Source organism: Macadamia integrifolia, chromosome 10 (assembly GCF_013358625.1).
Source record: "Macadamia integrifolia cultivar HAES 741 chromosome 10, SCU_Mint_v3, whole genome shotgun sequence".
NCBI lineage: Eukaryota > Viridiplantae > Streptophyta > Magnoliopsida > Proteales > Proteaceae > Macadamia > Macadamia integrifolia.
In genome coordinates this window covers 19,110,446-19,131,126 of record NC_056566.1, presented here as the reverse complement: position 1 = coordinate 19,131,126, position 20,681 = coordinate 19,110,446, and the positions used below count along the sequence as shown (strand labels likewise).

General features: G+C 36.6%; 2 protein-coding genes across 2 annotated transcripts in view; one reads left to right on the top strand and one right to left on the bottom strand.

Moving 5' to 3' along the window:
- Nucleotides 1–2,127, bottom strand: part of LOC122091883 (small subunit processome component 20 homolog) — a 30,169-nt gene extending 28,042 nt beyond the window's left edge. The window contains 3 exon segments of the mRNA XM_042662109.1: nucleotides 986–1,143; nucleotides 1,639–1,761; nucleotides 1,849–2,127. Coding sequence (XP_042518043.1) covers nucleotides 986–1,143; nucleotides 1,639–1,761; nucleotides 1,849–1,917 — 350 coding nt within the window. The 5' untranslated portion in view covers nucleotides 1,918–2,127.
- Nucleotides 2,128–5,978: 3,851 nt separating this feature from the next.
- LOC122091140 lies at nucleotides 5,979–8,300 on the top strand. Its single transcript, XM_042660978.1, has 2 exons — nucleotides 5,979–6,478; nucleotides 7,698–8,300. Exons 1-2 carry the CDS (start codon nucleotides 6,153–6,155, stop codon nucleotides 7,960–7,962), a joined length of 591 nt encoding a protein of 196 aa, XP_042516912.1. The 5' UTR covers nucleotides 5,979–6,152; the 3' UTR covers nucleotides 7,963–8,300.
- Nucleotides 8,301–20,681: the final 12,381 nt, after the last annotated feature.

Here is a 20,681-nt window from a genome sequence, read left to right as displayed (position 1 = left end):
AAATAGCTTCAATGGTTGATATTCGTAGCATAAGCCTTTTTTTGAAATATTGGGTTCTTGTCTCAGGCAGTTTTCAATTACACTCTAGTCTCTCCCATAATTTGACAGTATGGCTCATATAAGTTTTATTCCTTTATAGTTATTATAGCTTTAAATATCGCATTTATGTTTATAAATCAGAACCACAATGCTACTCCATTCATCTAGCACTTTTCTTGTGCTCATAATCTTATTGAACAACTTAGTTAGCCAAGTTATTCCACTAATTCCGAAGCTCTTCCACACCTCTACTGGGTTACCATCTGGTTCTAATGCTTTGCCCATTTTCATCTTCTTTCAAGCTTCATTTACTTCAGATCCCTAATTTTTTTTTATCCTTCCTTTGTGCTCAAATTGTTATAAAGATCCTCATATATTTTAGTTTTTGCTTTCTCTACTATCTTCTTCACTTCATTTCTAGCAAATTTATACAAAGTCCTTCTCATCCTTAGTCATTTGCCAAGTTTTAAAACTATATTTCTTAACCTTAATAGCAGCTTGAACTTCATCATCCCACCACCAAATGACTGACATTTTACTTAAAATCTGCCTAGAACTTCTTTAGCTACATTACAACATAAAATAATGGAATACTTAATGACAACATTTCCTCCAGTCCTGTTCTCTAGAATCTCAAACTAGTTATGGATTTTCCTAATGATGATAGTTACCAAAGTTTTACTTGATATGAGCCCCTCTTCCCCGGATTCACAACTCTCCAGCTTCTGGCACCTGAAACGGCCAGAGACAATGGGTTTGTGAAATATTTTTAAGTTGTTGTTACCCTAAGTATTTTCAAGTTGTCGTTTCCCTAATGAATAACTTTTCCATTTCCCATTGGACAAAGAAAGGGTAAACAAAGAAGATCTGAATATACCTGATATGTTGGGAAAAAAATGAAACCCATCTTTTAAACCAAAATTACTTAAGAAAAAATTCAATATACCTGAGTATAGGTTCAAGTGACAGTCTTGCTTTAATCTGCAATCTGGGAAGAAGTTTTGCTATTATTGTTTCCTTATGCAGTAAAACTTGCGGCAATGTTTGTACCCACGGCATCATTTCTTCATAAAATGAAATGAAGTCCTCTGCAGTATTCAATTCCTGTATCCAAAGAAGAATCAAGAATCAATGAATGATCAATCAAATCATCAATGTTCTCTGTCTAGGTTATCATATTACAACACAATAATAGCCAAATTTGTGGATATATGGCCAAGGCAAGTAGCATATTGAAACACCATCTAATCATCATTCAATTCAAAGGTTTCTAGCTACTATAATGCATTTCACTAATCAATGGCGCTAAATCCATCATGGTACCTTTCCTAGATTTCTCAAAACCGGTCAATTTAAGAAAACCAAGTGTCCTAAAAATTACTAGCTTTAGTCCTTTATCAAAATAAACTAACTACTAACTCCCAATTCACACAATAATACTACTGCACCTTTTCAACTATTTGCACTCGAAACCTCACCATAATTTTAGGCCAGAATAACACACCATAACGGCATTGTAGTAATGATAATAATAAACACCATAAGGAACTTCTATATTAATAAAATTCTCAACAAAAAAAGAAAGAAGAAAAAGCATACCCGCCATTCTACAAGGCAGTCTCGGAAAAAAGAAGACCCCTCAGACGGCTCCGATTTTATCGGGTCGATACTTCGAAAAACATTGATATCAATCTCTTCCAATCGCTGAGAGAAACTCTTGAACTGTAGAGAAAAGCAAATATATTCATACATAAAATTTCAACTAGTGTGCTAAACACTAATAAACAAAACAGAATTTCGGAAGTATACCACAAAGCGCCCAGAACCAGACGATTTATTGAGAGACTTGACAGCCAAAGCATCGGAAGTAGTCGCCATTGAAGAGTGTCTTGGATCTCGAAATAGATAGTTTCAGCGGCGGCGAGACTGATAAAAGAAACTATAATTAAGAAAACGAGAAGCTTGAAGAGCTCAGCTTCTCTGTGTATAGCTTTACTACTACTCGCCGCTGCCCCAGTCCTCGTGGAGCTAATGAAGCGGGAGAGGCTGGGGAAGGAAAGGAATGGAAAGGAAGAAATTGAAACGGTGCCGCAACAAGGACAAGGGCAACCGACTTGGGTTGGACGGAAAAATAATGTAAATATGAGGGTATTTTGGGAAACGAAGAACGGAAAGCCACCACGCCGCGGCCGCTGGTGTCACGCTTATTATCGGGTACCGTTCTTTGAGTTCGAATCAGGTCTTTGGATGATGATCATTCTCGTAAGTAGTGGAGCTAAGTGTGGATCAAACACCGTACCCCATTCTCTTGTTCTATTCTTAAAGTACTTGTGTATGAAACTGTTTTTAAATGTATAGTTTTGAGATTAGTCTCAACCGATACCGTTCCAAATTGGTCAGTTTTTTCTTATTACCCTTCTTCCATACCGATCAGATCCGATTCCCCTGATTTCTAAAGGGAATTATTGTTTTGAACCATCTACCCTTATACACTACTAGTGGTTCGGTATTATTGGTCAAGAATTGGAATCGATCTTGATTCGGTCAATTTGGATCTAATTGGGGTTATCCTAACTTATCTGATTTGACCCAACTTTTAAAACTCTGGTATAAAGTGATGCACTGAAACCTCCAAGGATGAAGGCAACCAACTCGGTTGGGCATAAACATAAATTTGGATTTTATGCAAAACCTTATCATATGATTGTAAAAATCATATACGAACATGGCACATGGGATACATACACATATGTCAAATGCGATCCATCTTTTTCTTCTTTTTTTTTGGTAAAATGTAGATTTGTTGAATATATGATCATGTCAAGGTTGAGACCTTTTTATTATATACATCAATAAGCCAAGAAGTGGAGATGGGCCAAATCCACAAACAAGATGGTGATATGACCCTCCAAACTAGAGAATCAACAATGTTGTCAATCTCTCTACTCTTGTGCAAAATATTACATTAAAGGACAAGTGATAGATGTCCTGCATTATTTGTGATCAATCCAAGGCAACAAAATAATGCCTTCAAATTCAAGAAAAATGTTGACAATTGTTTAGAAGTGTACAAATTCTTTTTTTTTTTTGGTACAAAGATACAAAGATCTGTAAAATTTGCCGAAGGTGAAATACAATATTTTTTTTTATTTTTTTTTTTGTTTACAATACTATTAAGTTTAAAGTTGAGTTCGGAACATAGTTTGTGGTTCTTTGGTCACGACCACTGTTAGTTAAAACGCGTTCGCGTTTTTTTGCCGTTTAAAACGCGTTTTGCCGTATGATTCCATACAATACGGAAAAAAACGGAAACGGCAAAAGAATCCGTTTTAAACGCGTATCCATTTTTTAAGGGTAAAATAGGAATTTTATAAAAAATATAATAATTAAAAAAAAAAAAAAAACCTATTAGTAAAAGTGAAGAGTGAAGATAATATGGTACTTGGTTTTTTATTTTTAACTTCCATACTATTTATAGCAAAAAAATCTCATCTTCTTATAGCCCAATGAGTAAAGAGAAGCTAAAGCTAACAACATCTCATTTTCTTGTAGCCCATTGGGCTATTTTATCTTGGGACTCCTAGAGCTTTTAGAATATTAGATGCATGTATACAGGTAATAATCTCTTAAATTGCATGAGTATACTATCGTTTTTTTGGTTTTGTTTTTTTGAAAATTACACGTTTAATACTCGTACCGTTCGTTTTCGTCCGTTTGCCGCTCCCTGTTTTTTTGACCGTACCGTTCAGCATTTTGATCTGTTTAAAACCCGTACCGTAAGCTTCTGTTTTTTTGCCGTTCCCGTTTTAACTAACAATGGTCACGACCTTTCTATCATAGCATTATAGGCTATGGTCCTAAGTGCTCTAATTGAATTGTTGTTAGGTTTTACAACAAAATTACATTTATACAGAAGATTGGCATTTTCCAATAAATGTATTGTCTCCTGATATTTTACAAATCTAAAAGCAAGAGATGCAAACCCGATTATGGTAAAATGTTTTCGACTATTTTAAGTTCAAACAAATGGATTTCCTTGTAAAAAGAATAAAAAAATTAAAGTTTTATGATTAATATAAAATTTAGGTTTTTGTGTTTGGTGTAAAATGCATGAATGATAATACTGAAAAGACATGAAATTGTATGCATGTGATAAAATATGTTCGTGTACAAGGTTACAAGTAGTTGCAAAGGGAATTAAATGGAAAGGAAGTGGAAAATTTATAACTTTTTTTTTTTTTTTTACTATTCTATCCTACTAAGTACCGTTGGTCAATGGCCAGCCTACTGGGTGCTAGTAGGACCAACAGCCACCTACTTCTCACACACACACACACACACACAAAGTGCACGACAGGGTTCGATCTCATGACCTCCTCCCCTGGGCACTAGCTTTTCAAGTCAAAACTGCCACCACTAGACTATCCTAGTGAAAATTTTCTAACTTAAAAAAGGAAATTTTTGTAACCTTTTAGCCCATGTGATGGTATAAACCACTTAAATTCTTATCATATTTAGTAATTATACATTTTACATATAATTTTTATATTTTACTTTTATATCAAATGAGTTTACATGCAAAATAGAGTGACATTTAATATCCAAATATGGAATGATTTTGAGTTTAGTTGCATTAGATAATGATTCAAATTGTCCTTTCCTCCTTGTAACCAAAACCAAGCAGTAAGATAATTTTAATGAAAATTTTATGCGGAGAAATACATGAATATAATGTTATGGCTAGTTGGCCATTGGGCAGCAACATGAGAGGATGTAATTTAGTCATGTGGAGGGTCTATGTTTTAATTAAAAACATTGGTATGATAGATCACCCTCTTGATTTATTATGTGTTAAATTTCAAATCACAAACCGATCACATGGCCCACCTTATATTACACTAACTCAAAGAAGTGAAACAGAGTCTGAGTTGGGCTGGGTTTTTCAGAACCCCAGCCAACCCTGAGTTCACTTAGATAGGCCCATCCCTGACCCAACCTTATCTCAAGGCCAGAAAAATCCAATCGCAACCCATCCTGATTGGCCTTAAACAGACCACCACATACACACCCCAAAGCCACAACAACCATGTCTACAATAGATCCCTTTGTTATCTTCCCATTTCCCTCAATAACCTACTCTCTAGGTTGACCTACCAATGTTTCTCTTGTTATATAAAAAATAAATAGAAGGAAGAAGTTAGGGTTGGGTTGGAAATGGGTCAAACTCAACCCAAGACCTCAATCCTAGCCCGATCCAACTTTGACTAAGGGCCAAAGCTTTTTCAATCCTAACCCATCCTCAAGGCTAGAAATCTTGACCCAGACTCTATTTGAGCCCAGGGTGAGTTTGGGTCATCAAACCAACATATAATACCCTTATTTACTCGTGCAGTTTGAACAACTAAATTATTATATTTTTTCCAACATAACTTTTATCATAATTTTTTCACGTGTAACAATCAAGAGGTTTGAACTTGAGACCTTCTAGTGATCGTGGGTTTGTTGCATATCACAACTCATCAACTGCGCTAAGCAGTTAGCGTGGTTGTTATTAAAAATTTGTCCAGGCTCTTATTGTTGCATTGTGTGTTGTCGAGTCTTGGCTTTACTTCTTTCATTTTGCTACAATATCTCAACATGTTTAGTTTTAGTAGGAGGTGTAATGCCATTCGATTCGGTTTTGATTTAACTAAATTATCACATGACGATTTTAAACAACTCTTAAAGACAAAGTGTAACTGCCAACCGGATGAATGGCCCACCTCAGTCAAAATTAATTTTTAACAGCTCGATTTCGATCCAAAAATGCCAAATCAAGGGTTCGAAAACGGTCTCGTCTCATCTCTAGTGTCCGAGTCCGAGTCCGAGTCCGAGTCAGAGTGGGACTACATCAGTACATGACTCTCTCTCATCAAGGGCCCAACCGCCATTGCTTTCCTTTCTATATTAATATCGCGCGCTTTATTTTTGGTAAGTTCTTTCGTTGTGCTACTCTGAATGGAAGCTCTTAAACTCGTAGTCTTGGAGTAGGAGTATTGAATCTTCGTTCTCGCTCTTGCACGCGATTTTATCAGAAACCCTAATTTTGATATTGTTCCTGCAACCTCATCGTAATGTCGGTCAAACGATCGCGTATTGCAAGGTCTTCAAGCCAGGGAGAGATCGGTTTGTTCAGTCATGTGAGACCGATTGATTCTCCTAAACCTTTTTGGGGAAAGACCGCAACTCCGGTGGCCGTTGGAAGACCGACTCAGAAGTTATCGAATCTGAAACCAGAGCAACCTTGTCGAAGGATTTTTACAATTTCATCGCCGGTTCGGGAATCGAAAGTGGAGAACCCTGAGTTGAACTCAATCCATTCTAAACTCGGCGGGTTTCTTGAGGCTTGCTACCTCTGCAAGAAGAAGATCGGCGAAAGAGAGGAAGTTTTCATGTACAGGTAACGTTTTCTGTTGTTTATTGTACTTCCCCTTTTTTGGTTCTCCCAAGTACTCTGTTGTTATTTTTTCATGAGCCTTTTAGGATTTTGATCAATGTGAGTTCTCGAGCTCATTCAGCAGTGGAGAATTTTCTAATTTGTTTTTGGGCGAATGGATTTACCAGGAAAAAACGAAAAATCCTTTCGTCTGGAGTGATCTGATGAATCGACTTCTTTTCTTTTCCATCCCACTGCAATCTGAATAGCCCTTATAGAATTTGTTCAACTTCAAGGAATAGAAGGTCTCCCCCTTAATTTTTGTTAAGTTTATGTTGCATTCTTGACCAGTTTTGAAGATTGACCCGCCCCACCATATTTTGGTATGGTTCAACCGGATTGACAGTGGGCGAGTTTTCTCGCCGTGGGTGTCACATCTTCTTCTTCGCGCCCAAAGATGTAAGCGCACCACGTCGGTGTGTGAACGTCGTTAAATCTCTATGTGTTGTGCAATCTGTCTTGGTTTATTTTCGTATTTTTTCGTGTTTGCTCTAACAATTTTCATTACCATGCCATTTAAAATTTCATGTTAAGTTTGTATGTTACTCTGAATTAAATTTTACTTATCGGATTTGTCAAGTTTTAGGAAGGAATCACAGTTACCTCTCCACATAAACAACTGCATGAGCCATCCTATATAGCCTCCATTAACTCTGAATGGACATTTCAAAGATTTCCAACCCAAAAAAAGGATTTTGAGAAATCACCATTATTTATTTATTAAATTATAGTTGAAGAATGATTTCAAATTTGTAATTATATGCACACTTTTAACTATTCTTCTATATGAAAAACAGTAACAAGCAACACATTTTTTGACATGATTGAATATCTATAATTCTATGATACATCAGTTCTTTTGCTGGTGAGATAAAAATCTCATGTTCCCTTATTTTTTTCTTTTCATTAGTTTTTTATTTCTTTAGCATCCTTACCATCAGACATAAGAAGGTCATTTAAGCTGTTTTTATTTTTATTTTTTAATGATGGATAAAAGTTGTTTGAATTTATAAGTTCAATGTGATGCACTGTGAGGTCCTCAAATTGATTGATTAAATGATAAATCACATGGATGGCACTCTTCTATGTGTCCATAGAAATGAATTGCAGTTGCTCAGTAGTTTTTTGGCTGGTTTTTATCTGGGGTTCTTTCACATAATGACACTGACTCTTGATTATGCAGTTACCTTCGTGCATTTTGTAGCTGCAATTGTCGAGATCAACAAATTGAGTTAGACAGAGCAATAGAGAAACCTGTTGTAGATTCAACAGAAACGGCAATTTTAAGACATTGGATGGAGAAGCTGAAGGGTCGTTTTGGTGCTCCAAAGCCTCAAATTGTAGATGATATGGCTTCTAAGTTGCATATTCAACAGAAATTTTATCTACTAGATGGAGCAGTGTGCAGCTGTCGGCTTTTTATGGATAGGAACACTTTAATTTTCTAACCCCTGACATAGAAATTGAATTTGTACATTCCACTAATTGTTTAAGATTGGAAGAATGCATGAGATCATCAGAGATGCTCAATGCAGACCAAGATACAGATTTGTGGGTTAGTGGATGCATTTTTATAGTTTCTAGACTTGTTTCTAAGGTTTCTGCTGATGACAATGCTGGAGGTGGATCATTAGTTCATGTTCTAGTGGTCTTGTCCTCTGCTGATGGCATTGCCGAAGGTAGAGGCTCAAGTCTCTTCTGTTATTTTGTAGCCGTTTGGGTATGCCCAGACGTAATACCTGTACATCCACTTCCTTTATTTTTAATATATTCTTTGTTACCTCTAGAAAAAAAAAAAAAAAAAAAAAAAAGGAGGAGAAGAAGAATGCATGCTAGTGTGATGTTTCAACTTATGTTTTGAAGTTGTGCATTCGCCAATCCCACCAAGAAAAGTATTATTTTTAAAGATGTTCTATTAATGTACTTCATGGTTTATACACAGCAAGAATTGGCTTCATTGTTAATCAAAAAGATTGTGTTGTGTCAGTCTTACAACCAGTGCCATGCAATCTCATGGTTGAATTTTATCACTAGTTGGCCAGCCTTTTGACCAGTTTAGTAAGATTGTACTAATTTGTGATGCAAACTGTAGTTCCCTGGTGGCCCTGTGACTCCTTTCTGATGTTGAGCCTTAGAGCTTTGGTGAACAAGGAGGAAGCAGTACTTGTAATAATGCTATTTGACTCTTCATTGTTTTAGCTTACACTCTATTCTTTGATTTGAACTTTATTTTGATAGGTGGTGAGCGTGCTCCTCAATATCTTTGCATATGACATTGATGTTTTCCATATGCTGAAGGCTGTCTTTTAATTCTTACATTTCCGACTGTAAATTAAATAGGATAATGTTCATGAAAGAAACTATCCATATTGTTTGGATGGCAGGCACCATTGATTAACATTGTAAATCATGATATTTTACAGCTCTTGTCTCTGTCTTCAAAATATAAAATCAGAGCCAAAACAGATGGGAGGATTCTTTTCTGTATCGATCTTTCTTTTGTTTATAAAGAACTCATGATCATATTTGTTTGTCGCAGTTCTTCAAAATTTGTTTGGACACAGCCATTTTCTAAATTTATATGCATCTAAGCCATCATCTTCCAGCTTAATACCATTTTTGTTTCTGTTTTTTGGGTAGGGGGTGTTCTGTGTTGTTTTTCAGAGCCTTTTGGAGGGACCAAAGCTATAAATCTCCACCTTGCATGATTGAATCCCTTCATTGTATGTTCACGCATTCATTTTCAACAGATTAGAACATGGTTTATTTGTAGAGTTTTGCTACTTTAATGGTCACCCATCAAGGGAATGGGCTGAGGAATCAATTTAAAAAAAAAAAAAAATCCTTGGGATGCACTAATGCACTATTAGTGAGAACCCTACCAGCCTACCTCGACAGTGATTATTGATTTGGCATTTTTGTTATCATCTGAGGAAATCTTTCAAGGTTCACCCAATTGATTGATTTCACCTAAGCCATAAATATACACCACACCCATCTTGCTGCTTAAGTTTCAGCCCCATAAAAACAAGGGAAGTAGTTCTCCAAATAAGTAAATTTCATAGAACTGTTGTACTGTGAAAAGTGGAATCTTATATTGGAAGTCTTAACATAAAATTACGGTAAAAGTTTTCCTTCATCAGTAAAGGGAGAATCCCCTGATCACTAGTGATTTGATCTTTTGATTAAATTCTTGTATCATCATAAATTCCCACCTTGTATTGTATAGGATCGAAAACACCTAAAGGATTAATGACAATGGTGAGGGGATTCTTCCTTCAACCAGTTCTATCTTTTTCATAAATTCTGATACATTTTCCCAAACTGTCTGGAACCATCACATGTTACTTGTGAGATTCTTTTATCACATGGGCCCAACCCCATCAGCCCTTATGGTAGATGAGATCAATAAATGGTACAATAGTGACTTTTTGGCTAATATATTATTGGGAATGGGTTTCCCGCATATGAAAACCCTGGGTCACAACTCGTAAATAGGAGGTTTATGGAGTAGAGAGTGTGTAGGACTTATTTTCTTGAGTGTGGATGCGAAATGATCCACACACTTGCACCATTTTTGGCAATTAACTTTAGGGAAAAGGAAAGTTTCCTCTTCGCGCGAGTGAAATTCCATCCAAAGTTCTAAAACTTGGGAATGATAAAAGCCGATATCATTGCAATAACGTTTCAGAATGGATTTGATCGGACCACATCAGACATATTTACCCCTATTTTATTTTAATCAATTTTTATTTCAATTTTATTTTTGAACCATACATGTGGAACATGATTGAAAATGTCAAGATCAAGGACTGATTAAGGCTGATACCATTTTGATCCGTCTGAAACAGACTATTCCATTCCATTTTTTAAAACCATGATTCCATCTTCTCTCTCTAAATAATAATAATAAATAAAAAAGATTTAGAGAGAGAGTACATTGAAGAAAAAATCTGAAACAGGGTAAAAAGAGTAGTTCCATCAGCGAAAGTCAGTTCTAGAGGGAATGAGTGATCACTGTGGATCGAAGAGATTAGGGAAGTAATATGGAAAGGAAAATAAACTGCCAGATATTAAGATTCCCATTTTACCCTTTTCAAAACTACTACACTATGAAAAATATGTCCATAAATTAAGGGTAGAATCAGGATAGAGAGAACCCCATTGCTCTGATTTGTTTCAGCTGAAAACCCCAAAACAAACCGAAACAGTTGGTGGAATTTAAAAATTTTGTGGTTTGGATATTTTGGTGCATTTCGGTGGCTTTGGTCTGTTTGGCATGTTCAGTATTTTTCTATGATTATAGCTAAAAATGCATTTTGGGTATGTATTTGGTTAAATTTATTAGTATTAAATGGGGGTTTTTTTTTTTTAAAGGAAAAATGTTCTTATTGCCATAAGTAGCTATAAATATATTGTAACCATGACTCTCATTCAATAACGTGAAAGATTGAAGTTGCAAATATAATCATTAGATTTCTACGAAATGATCTGGATTAGTCATGTTAGGATTTAAAATATAATCGCAAGCGTACAGATTAGTATTGCTACGGGTCGAACACAGGGAGAGCAACCACTTTATTTTTGGATTCTTTTAATAATGCGAAAGTGAACTGATTAATGGTTGTGATCTAATTCTAACTACCGTCTTAAACATATGTATCTAAAATAACGTCCTAACCATTCGTCTTCTAAGAATTTGAATACGCAAGCCATGCAATTAAAATTAAATAAATAAATAACTGAAAATAAACAACTCACGCAATTAAAAAGCAATGAAAGAAAAAAAATGATGAAATAAAAATAAAGTAAAAGAAAGGGGATAGAGCTAGAGAGAGGCTCACAAGTAGGTTTTTCTACTTAACCCAAGGGATGCATCATAATATGAATTTTCCCACTTGACCAGAGAGTCACTCTTACAAGGGTTACTTTACTTGGCTTTAGGGAAAGGAAGGCAATTAAAATAAAAATAATAAAATGATGGTTCTATGGCTAAGAGGGGCAAAGCCAATACATACACTAGCCATGAATCTTGGGAGAAAAGGAAAGCAATAATGTAACGACTGAAATTAAAATCCTAAATTAAGAAAGAAATGGTTGCTAGAAGAGAGAATGAGAGGGGGGAGAGAAGACTATTGAAGAAGTAATAATATTGACAGAAAATGATAGTTTTGATGGGACTTGACTTTCAATTGCCATGTTGATGTTGTTTGCTGGAATGTCCAAGTATGGGGGAGGTCATGGGCTCTTCACTTGGCGAGCTTGGATAGTCTTAGAGATTCCATGCTTCCTACTCCTAATCCATGGCCAAAGACAGTAGTCCTTATTGATGACAATGATGTCCAATCTATTCCTATGCCCATGTATAAACAAGCTTCCAGCAGGATGGTGGTGGCACCATCATGACTCAATATAATTTGTTGAGCTTTTGCTTCAAAGAAGTGGCAATTCAGAAGTGGGTAGATAAAAGATTTTTAACCAACTTACATGAATGTCCACAATGACATTGACAATTACCAACAATTTTGAAGCTCTAGTATAAGAACTCCGAAGTGCAGAATTTCACAATCCTAGAGGAAAATGGGTAATGGAAAAGAACAATTGCCTTCAAGAATTTAGTTGGAGTGTTGAAGTTGGATTCAATCAAAGTGTTCTTATCTGGCATATTGCAACAGATCTCTGTCACTATTATGATGATTTTGATTCAAACGAATGTGAAGCTGAAACCCTTCTTCAAGTTAAAGTGAGTAATTCTTTATCTAATTATCTGTTATATCTTCTGCTCACTCTTCCTTTTATGCTGAATAGTAAAATTGTAAAGATTAGGATTCAAGACACTTGTGCAGAGTAAAAATGTTGTTTCCTGTGCCCAAGGAGTGAAGACTGAAGTTTCACAAGCTCTTTTCTTTCGTTCTTTGACGAAGAAATCATCACTTAATAAAAGTATAAAATTGGATTATGAGTTTGTTTCAATCGGAGTCTGACGTTCTGATTGCAAAAGAAAGCAAATATGTGCTATTCGAAGCTGTTGAAGATATTCAAAGGAAGAAAGATGTGGATTTCGTTGGAATAGAAAGAAATCATGCACTATTATGTGCTAACCATATTTGTAATGATCCTCTTAGATCCATATCTCGTAACAATCTTTTTGGATCCTTATTTCTTCAATCTTGTAACTGTCTATTTAAGGATAAAGAGTCCTCCTCACAGAAGTAAGTTGAGTGAGGAGTTGAACCGAGGAGTAGGCTTTCTTCTTTGGAAAGACCGAACCTTGTTAACTTCGTCTCTCTATTATTTTGCTTGTGTGTTATGCAATCGAATGTTTGATCATGGTATCAGAGCATATCGTCCTGGGAGCGCTGGGATCAACTGCGACTGCTTCCTCGCATCGATCTGAGTTAAGTTTTTTGTTCTTCCTTGTTATTATTTCTTTTGCATCCATGACTGAGACTCTTGGACCATATGAGAAATCATCGATTGAGGTCAATAAAACCTCTACCGAGATGAATAATCGTCTAACGACCATTATTTTGAATGGTTGAAACTACCAACCTTGGGCTCAGGCTGTCTCAGTAGCCCTTGCTGGTCATTCTAAACTTGGTTATGTGAATGGCAAGATCTCTTCTCCCACTGTCGATGACCCCAAGTTTGCCGAATGGGAAGCTAATGATAGTCTAATTATGAGTTGGTTGTTCAACTCCATGGAATCTCAGGTGTATAAGATATTTGCATACTTTGAAACTTAAAAAATTCTATGGGACTCCTTAAAAATATGTATGGCCAGGTTGAAAATGCTTCTAGAGTTTTTGAATTACAATAGGAAATTGACTAGAGCAACCACCTGGACAATCGTTTATAGATCATCTTGGAAACCTCAAGCACAAGTGGGACGAGTTGAGACAATATTGCCCATCTGCTAACACTGTGGATGTCTACATCCAACGAGAAGAACAAGATCATATTTTCCAACTGTTGTCCAGTCTTCGCCCTGAATACGAGGACTTAAAAAGGTAAATTCTTATGCATAGCTCTTTGCCAACATTTGCCTCAGTATATTCCATTATTCAACGTGAAGAGACACGGTGTCGTGTGATGAATCAAAGTCCCAAATCTGAAACTGAGAGTTCAGAAAATTCTGCACATCTTGAGTTTTCTCAAGGAAAAAAATGAGGATGTGAGAATGGAAAAGGGGGCCTCTCGTTATCATTGTGATTACTGCTCTCGTGATGGGCACACCAAGGACCGATGTTGGGCCCTTAATCCACATCTCCATCCTAGCAAAGAAAAAAATTCTAAATCTAAGGGCGTAATAAAGCAAATATCGCCACTCAAAGTGTGACACCAGAAATTCTCAAGCAGCTCAATCAGCACTTTCAAAAATTTTTGAAGACAAACATGGGATTGACATCTCAAAATTCTGGTTCTACTTCTCTTGTCTCGCAATCTGGTAACAACTTTGCCCTCACTGCATTATCTAAGGATTTTTTTTATAGTAGATTCAGGAGCCACCCATAATATGTGTTGCACTGCTCATGCACTATCTAATATTTCTAATAGTCATGGCCATTCTCCCATTACCGTGGCAAATGGAACCCAAGTTCCGGTTCAGGGATTGGGTAAGATTGCTTTATTTTCTAAATCATCAGATGGGTTGTTTGTACCTGATCTATCTTCCAACTAGTTATCTGTGAGTAAGCTAACTTCGGATTTGCACTATGAAGTAATTTTTTCTTCCCATAAGGTGATATTTCAAGACAGTGCAATAAAGAAGCAGATTGGTGAAGGTCCTTGCCAAAATGGATTATATATACTGGACTTCGCAGGAATGGCGCACTTGGCGAAGCAAAATACAGAAACTAAGGCCAAACTTTGGCACTGGAGATTGGGTCATCCATCTGATCGTGTTTTACATTCCTTGAATCCTGCTTTGCCTCTTGATTCTAATGATTGTGATATTTGTCATTATTCTAAGCAGCATAGGCTGCCCTTTACTCATAGTTCTATTACTTCTAATAAGTTGTTTGGATTAGTGCATTCAGACGTGTGGGGCAAGGCTCCTGTGGATTCTTGTGATGGGTTTAAATATTTTATTACATTCATTGATGATAAATCTCATTCAACATAGATATGTTTGCTTACTTCTAAAAGTGAAGTCTTTAGTACATTCAAGACTTTTTATCAGATGGTCCTCACCCAATATGGCACCCAAATTCAAGTGCTTTGCACTGATAATGGTACTGAGTATACAAATGGCCTGTTTGAGACATTCCTTACAGAAAGGGGTATTATCCATCAGACTTCATGTGTTGGAACCCCGCAACAAAATGGCGTTGTGGAAAGAAAAAATCGCCACTTACTTGAGGTTTGCCGTGCCTTATAATTTCATGCCAAGGCTCCAAAAAATTAATGGTCCTATGCGGTTCTGACTAGTTGTTATTTAATAAATAGACTTTTGAGCAGTGTACTCAATTTTAAAACTCCCATGGAAATCCTCCTTGGGTGTCTCATTAATGTTTCTCACCTTCGGGTTTTTAAGTGTGTGTGCTATGTGCATGCATAGGATGGAGGAAAATTGGATCACCGGGCTAGGAAATGTATTTTTGTGAGTTATTCATCTCTCAAAAAGGGTTATAAGTGCCTTGATCACTCCACTAGAAAAGTGTTGATCTCTCGTGATGTCCAATTTGATGAACTTACTATGTTTTTTTCTGTCAGGGATCAAATTCAGGGGGAGAATGATAACTATGATTACAATCAATTTGAAGTGGAATTTGCTCCTCCTGTACCTATACCCATTGATGAGATTGATGAGCCCACAGAGCAAGGCGCCATGGAAACTACAGAATATGTTGTTGATCAGCCCATTCATGATGATAGAGTACCAAGAATGAATACAAATCATACTACTCCAGCTCCATATGTTGCTGATTAGCCCATTCATGATGATGGGGTACTAAGAATGAATACATATCATACTACTCTAGCTCTAGTGGTCGCAGTTCGAAAATCTACTCGGGTAACTAAACCTTCTGTCAGATTAAAAGATTACTCTACTTATCATTCCTCAAATTACCTAATACAGGAGTCTATTTGCTATGATAATATAGCACCTAAATTTAGAGCATTTCTAACTAAATTAGATGCTCACAAAGAACCTAGCAACTTTGAAAAAGCTAGAACCTCTCCAATTTGGGCCACAACCATGAATGAGGAACTGAAGGCTCTTGATAAAAATCATACATGGTCTATTGTCCATCTTCCTGAAGGAAAGCGCCCTGTTGGGTGCCAATGGATATATAAAATCAAACATAAAAGTGATGGGTCAGTGGAGAGATATAAGGCAAGCTTAGTCATGAAAGGATATACCCAGACCTACGGTATTGATTACACTGAAACTTTAGCTTCTGTTGCAAAAAAGAACACCGTGCGCATGATGTTGTCTGTTGCAATTAATTATGATTGGCAACTATTTCAAATGGAAGTAAAAAATGCGTTCTTTCAAGGGGACCTGGAGGAAGAAGTTTACATGGACATCCCTCCTGGTCATAATCTTGAGAATTAAGAAGGAATGGCATGTAAACTTAACAAAGCTATCTATGGTCTCAAGCAATCCCCGAGTGCCTGGTATGGGAAGTTAAGCTCAACCCTTATGAGTAATGGGTTCAAAAAGGCTGAATTTGATTCTTCTTTATTTATTAAAAGAAATGACAAAAGAACATTGGTGGTCCTTGTCTATGTGGATGACATTGTCATCACTGGCAACAATTCTCAAGAAATTGTTAATCTCAAAAAATACTTGAATGACAAGTTTGATATCAAAGATTTGGGAAGACTTGGATACTTTCTTGGTATTGAGATTGCTAGATCAAACAAAGGGTTATTTATGTCTCAAAGGTAATATGCCTTAGATCTTTTAAAGGAAACTGGGAAACTCGGCTCCAAGCCTGTTGATTCACCCATGGATTATGGTAGTAAGTTTGACACCAAGAAAACTCCTTTATATAATATTGGTCAGTGTTAAAGATTCGTAGAGAGATTAATCTACCTGACTATCACCAGGCCAGATATTATATATGCTATTAGCTATGTAAGTCAGTTTATGCATTCTCCAACTGAGGGTCATATGGATCTTATTGACAGAATATTACGTTATTTAAAGTCATGTCCAGGCAGAGGAGTATTGATGAAAGGCAATGGTCATGCGGATTGGGATTGGGTTGGATATGCAGATGCAGATTGGGCTAGATCCCCTGTAGACAGAAGATCAACTACTGGTTTTTGTACCTTTGTCGGAGGGAACCTTGTTACTTGGAAAAGTAAAAAAAAGAATGTGGTGGCACGCTCAAGTGCTGAAGCAGAATATAGAGCAATGGCCTCTGCTACTAGTGAACTGGTGTGGTTACAGTTGTTAAGTCAAGAACTGGGACTTGACTCTTCCCATAAACCTATGCAACTATTTTGTGACAATCAAGTTTCCATTCACATAGCCTCAAATCCGGTATTTCATGAGCGCACAAAACACATAGAGGTGGATTGTCACTTTGTGCGAGAAAAAGTTCAAGCAAAGGTGATTGAGACTCCATACATTTCAAGCAAGATTCAACTTGCAGATATGTTCACTAAAGCTCTCTCTAGTGGGGTGTTTCGTGACATGCTATCCAAGTTGACCTCAAATGATGTCTTTGGTCCAGCTTGGAGGGGGAGTGTTGAAGATATTCAAGGAAAGAAATATGTGAATTCCATTGGAATAGCAAGAAATCAGGCACTACTATGTGCTAACCATATTTGTAATGATCCTCTTAGATCTGTATCTTGTAACAATCTTTTTGGATCATTATCTCTTCAATCTTGTAACTCTCTATTTACGGATAAAGAGTCCTCTTCACAGAAGTAAATTGGGTGAGGAGTTGAACCGAGGAGTAGGCTTTCTTCTCTGGAAAGATCGAACCTCGTTAACTTCGTCACTCTATTATTTTGCTTGTTTGTGTTATGCAATCGAATGTTTGATCAAAAGCACAAACGCTCTCAAAATTGTTGATAATGTATACAAAAGAAAATTAAAAAATGGGAGATCTTAAGCGGTGTATGGATGGAGATGTTGTCATAGGCTACAAGCACTTGCAGTGGTAAGCATCATGCCCAGTGACTTTGTGATGGTGGAGAGTTTCTCACCAAAATTTGGCTTTTGATGGCTCATCTTGATATGAGAGTAGTTCTACATACCAATGGCCATGCTACAGTTACATTGGATTTGAGGGAGGAATAAATTCCACTCCAAGAAAAATAACCTCTAAAAGATTGCTGCGGACTGGATGTGCCTCCCCCTCCTGAATACTCTGGAATTTAAATGTCTCAGAGACAGCTAGGAGAGGCTGACTAGATGAATCTCTGAACACAGTCCCCAGGGCCACATTTCTAATGATTAGAACTCTTAAGAGGCATCACAATTAATTTTCGAGGGAGGTAGAGGCTAGCCAAGAGGCTTTGTAGGGATGGGCCTGCTAAGCCGCAGAAATGATTTCCTCAAGCTTCCAACCATGGTTTTAGGTATTCATATCAGATCGGCTACAACGTCGTGTCATATTGGTATCAACTTAGATCGATTTTGATATTTGATCGATCTAGGATCAGGTATTGTATCAGTATCAGGGGTAAAATCGTTAAAAAACTTAATTTTTTTAATGAAAAATAGTGGTAATATTGACTAATGCATATTGATACAGTCAATCCCGAATTGGTATCATATCTATATCAACCAAGATCGATACCAATACTAATATCGATAACTAGATCTAGATCATCTCCAATGACTCTCCCTTCCAACCTTCATCCAATCAAACACATGCACGTAACACAACATCTGAAGGTATGCAACCTAGCTAGGCATGCATGTATCTGATTGAAGAGAGGCTAGAGGTAGAGTCATTAGAGAGTATCCCAATCCACAGCCTCTCAAGCTTCTTTCTCCCTATTTTTTAATATTTAGCCTCCTTGGGTACTAGCAGAAGAGCTAGTTTTTCGTCTCTAGTCTTTCTTAGGAATACATGGCAACTCATTCCGAATAATAATTATTTGGGCCTGACTCTTCTTGAGGTGATCTTCTGATTATTTTGGGTTCTGGACTGAGGCCCATGGATTCTCTTTTGTCTAAATCTCATATTTATAACATTTTCCTCATCTTCCATGGAATTACATCCTCCATTTTGCTAACTATGATCCTATGAAGACTATTATGAATCTATGACCAATAAATTTTTTTCTTTATTTATTTCTATTTTTTAGGGAAAGGCCCATGTCAGTAACAAGTGCGTAAAGCCCATGATCAATAATAACAAATTTATTTAAAACCAGGGCAAATCCATCCGATTCAGGGCCAAACCAGATCAATATCGTATCAGTCGACCGTATCCAATACCAATTACTGTAACTCCTTATCTTCAAGAGATGTTGTATTGACATTCAGTTATTTTAATGATTGAGTAGAAGAAAACAATTAAGCATGAAGATCAAAGTGCATTTATGATGTAGAAACATAACCCTAGCTAAAATGATACATAAAAGAATGACAAAATGAGAACATCAATCACACAATGCACACAAATATATGTGATTTGGCTTGATTATCTACGTCCACAGTAAAATAAGATCCTGCTTCACTATTAATGGAGAATAAGATTACAACACTTGTCTTCACACCCTTCTCAACTTGATTACAGACAAAGAACCCTCGCTATAAATATATAGCGAAACCCTATACAATAACAAATATATTATAAAACGTTACGACCCTCAGAAAGCAATTCACTTTTATTACATATGAAATTCATGACATTATATCCCAACACATTTGGTGATTGATTCTAAAATAGGGTTTTGGCAATCGATTTTAAATCCATGCAGATTCACAATCCTAATTTGAATGCATGACATGACTTTCTGTAAAACACAGCAGATGAACAGAAAACTACGTCTTGTTTTATCATTCTTTTCAGACCATGCAACCCATAAAACCTGCAGTCCAAGGAAGAAGAAGAAAACCCTTCACCCTTCCATCTTTATTAATCTTTCAAGTTCCATCAACTCCACTCTGAAGTTCCTCAGTAATCCCTCTTCTCTTTGTAGTTCCTTGGCAAGAATTTTTTAGCCAAATATTCATAACAAGTAAATCCAGTACTTCCTCCCCAGCCCCCAACATAAAAGGAAAAATTTAAGAATTTTATAGCAAACCAAAGATCATATTTATTATTAAGGAGAGGGTAGGAATGCTAGTGAGATATAATGGAATTAGGAATGCTAGCGGTTTAGTGACCGTCAGATGAAAAGTGAAAGATCTCAATCGTTTATAATCGTTGTCCTACAAAACCGCTATCAATACCGTCGTTCCACTGTCTTTTTTCCTCTTCTTCTTCTACCTTTCCCCTTCCTCTCCGTCTTTGACTCTGACTCCGCCTCCCTTCCATTTCTCTAGCCTGAAAAATTTGGCAACACGGTCGCCGGAGCAGTACTTTTCAAAACCATCAGCTTTCCGGCAACAAATCCAAGACCCTTGGAAAGTCTCCCAAACGATTTCTTATTTATTGGACCGTTTTCCTTCTCCTAAAACTCGATATGGAAAAATGAACTGAATCAGATGAGTGCAACTCTTCTGCATGTTGGACCAAACTATGCTTCAAATAACACAGCTGACCAAATTGGGAAGATAAGTTAAATGCTCATTGTATTGTTTAAATATGTCTGATCTCAACTATGTCTTCATATAATCCTTGACTCTGCTTATGAAGCTTTGATTCAGTTAAAACATACCCCCATGAAACCATTTCCTAAGTGTAACAAAGATGGGTGATTCAAACCGTTTTGAGTTCCACGGAAATCATTTGCTTTACAAATAAGCGACCTTTTGGATCTCCGTTGCTCAAGTTCTTATGCTCTTTTGTTTAAAATTTTGGGTATTTTACAAGCCTTATGCCTTTTGCTTCTGTTCCTATGCTGAGTCCCGCCTTCAAACTCAGCCAACAACTAGGGCTCCTTTTGAGTTGGTATGAAATTTTGATGTGAGAAAGTTCCCAGTTGTAATTGCTTACTTACATCTTCGTTAGATGAAACCCACTAGGTGAATTTTCTAGGTAGACAATTCAGTTTTTGACATCTTTGCATATACAGTAGAGGC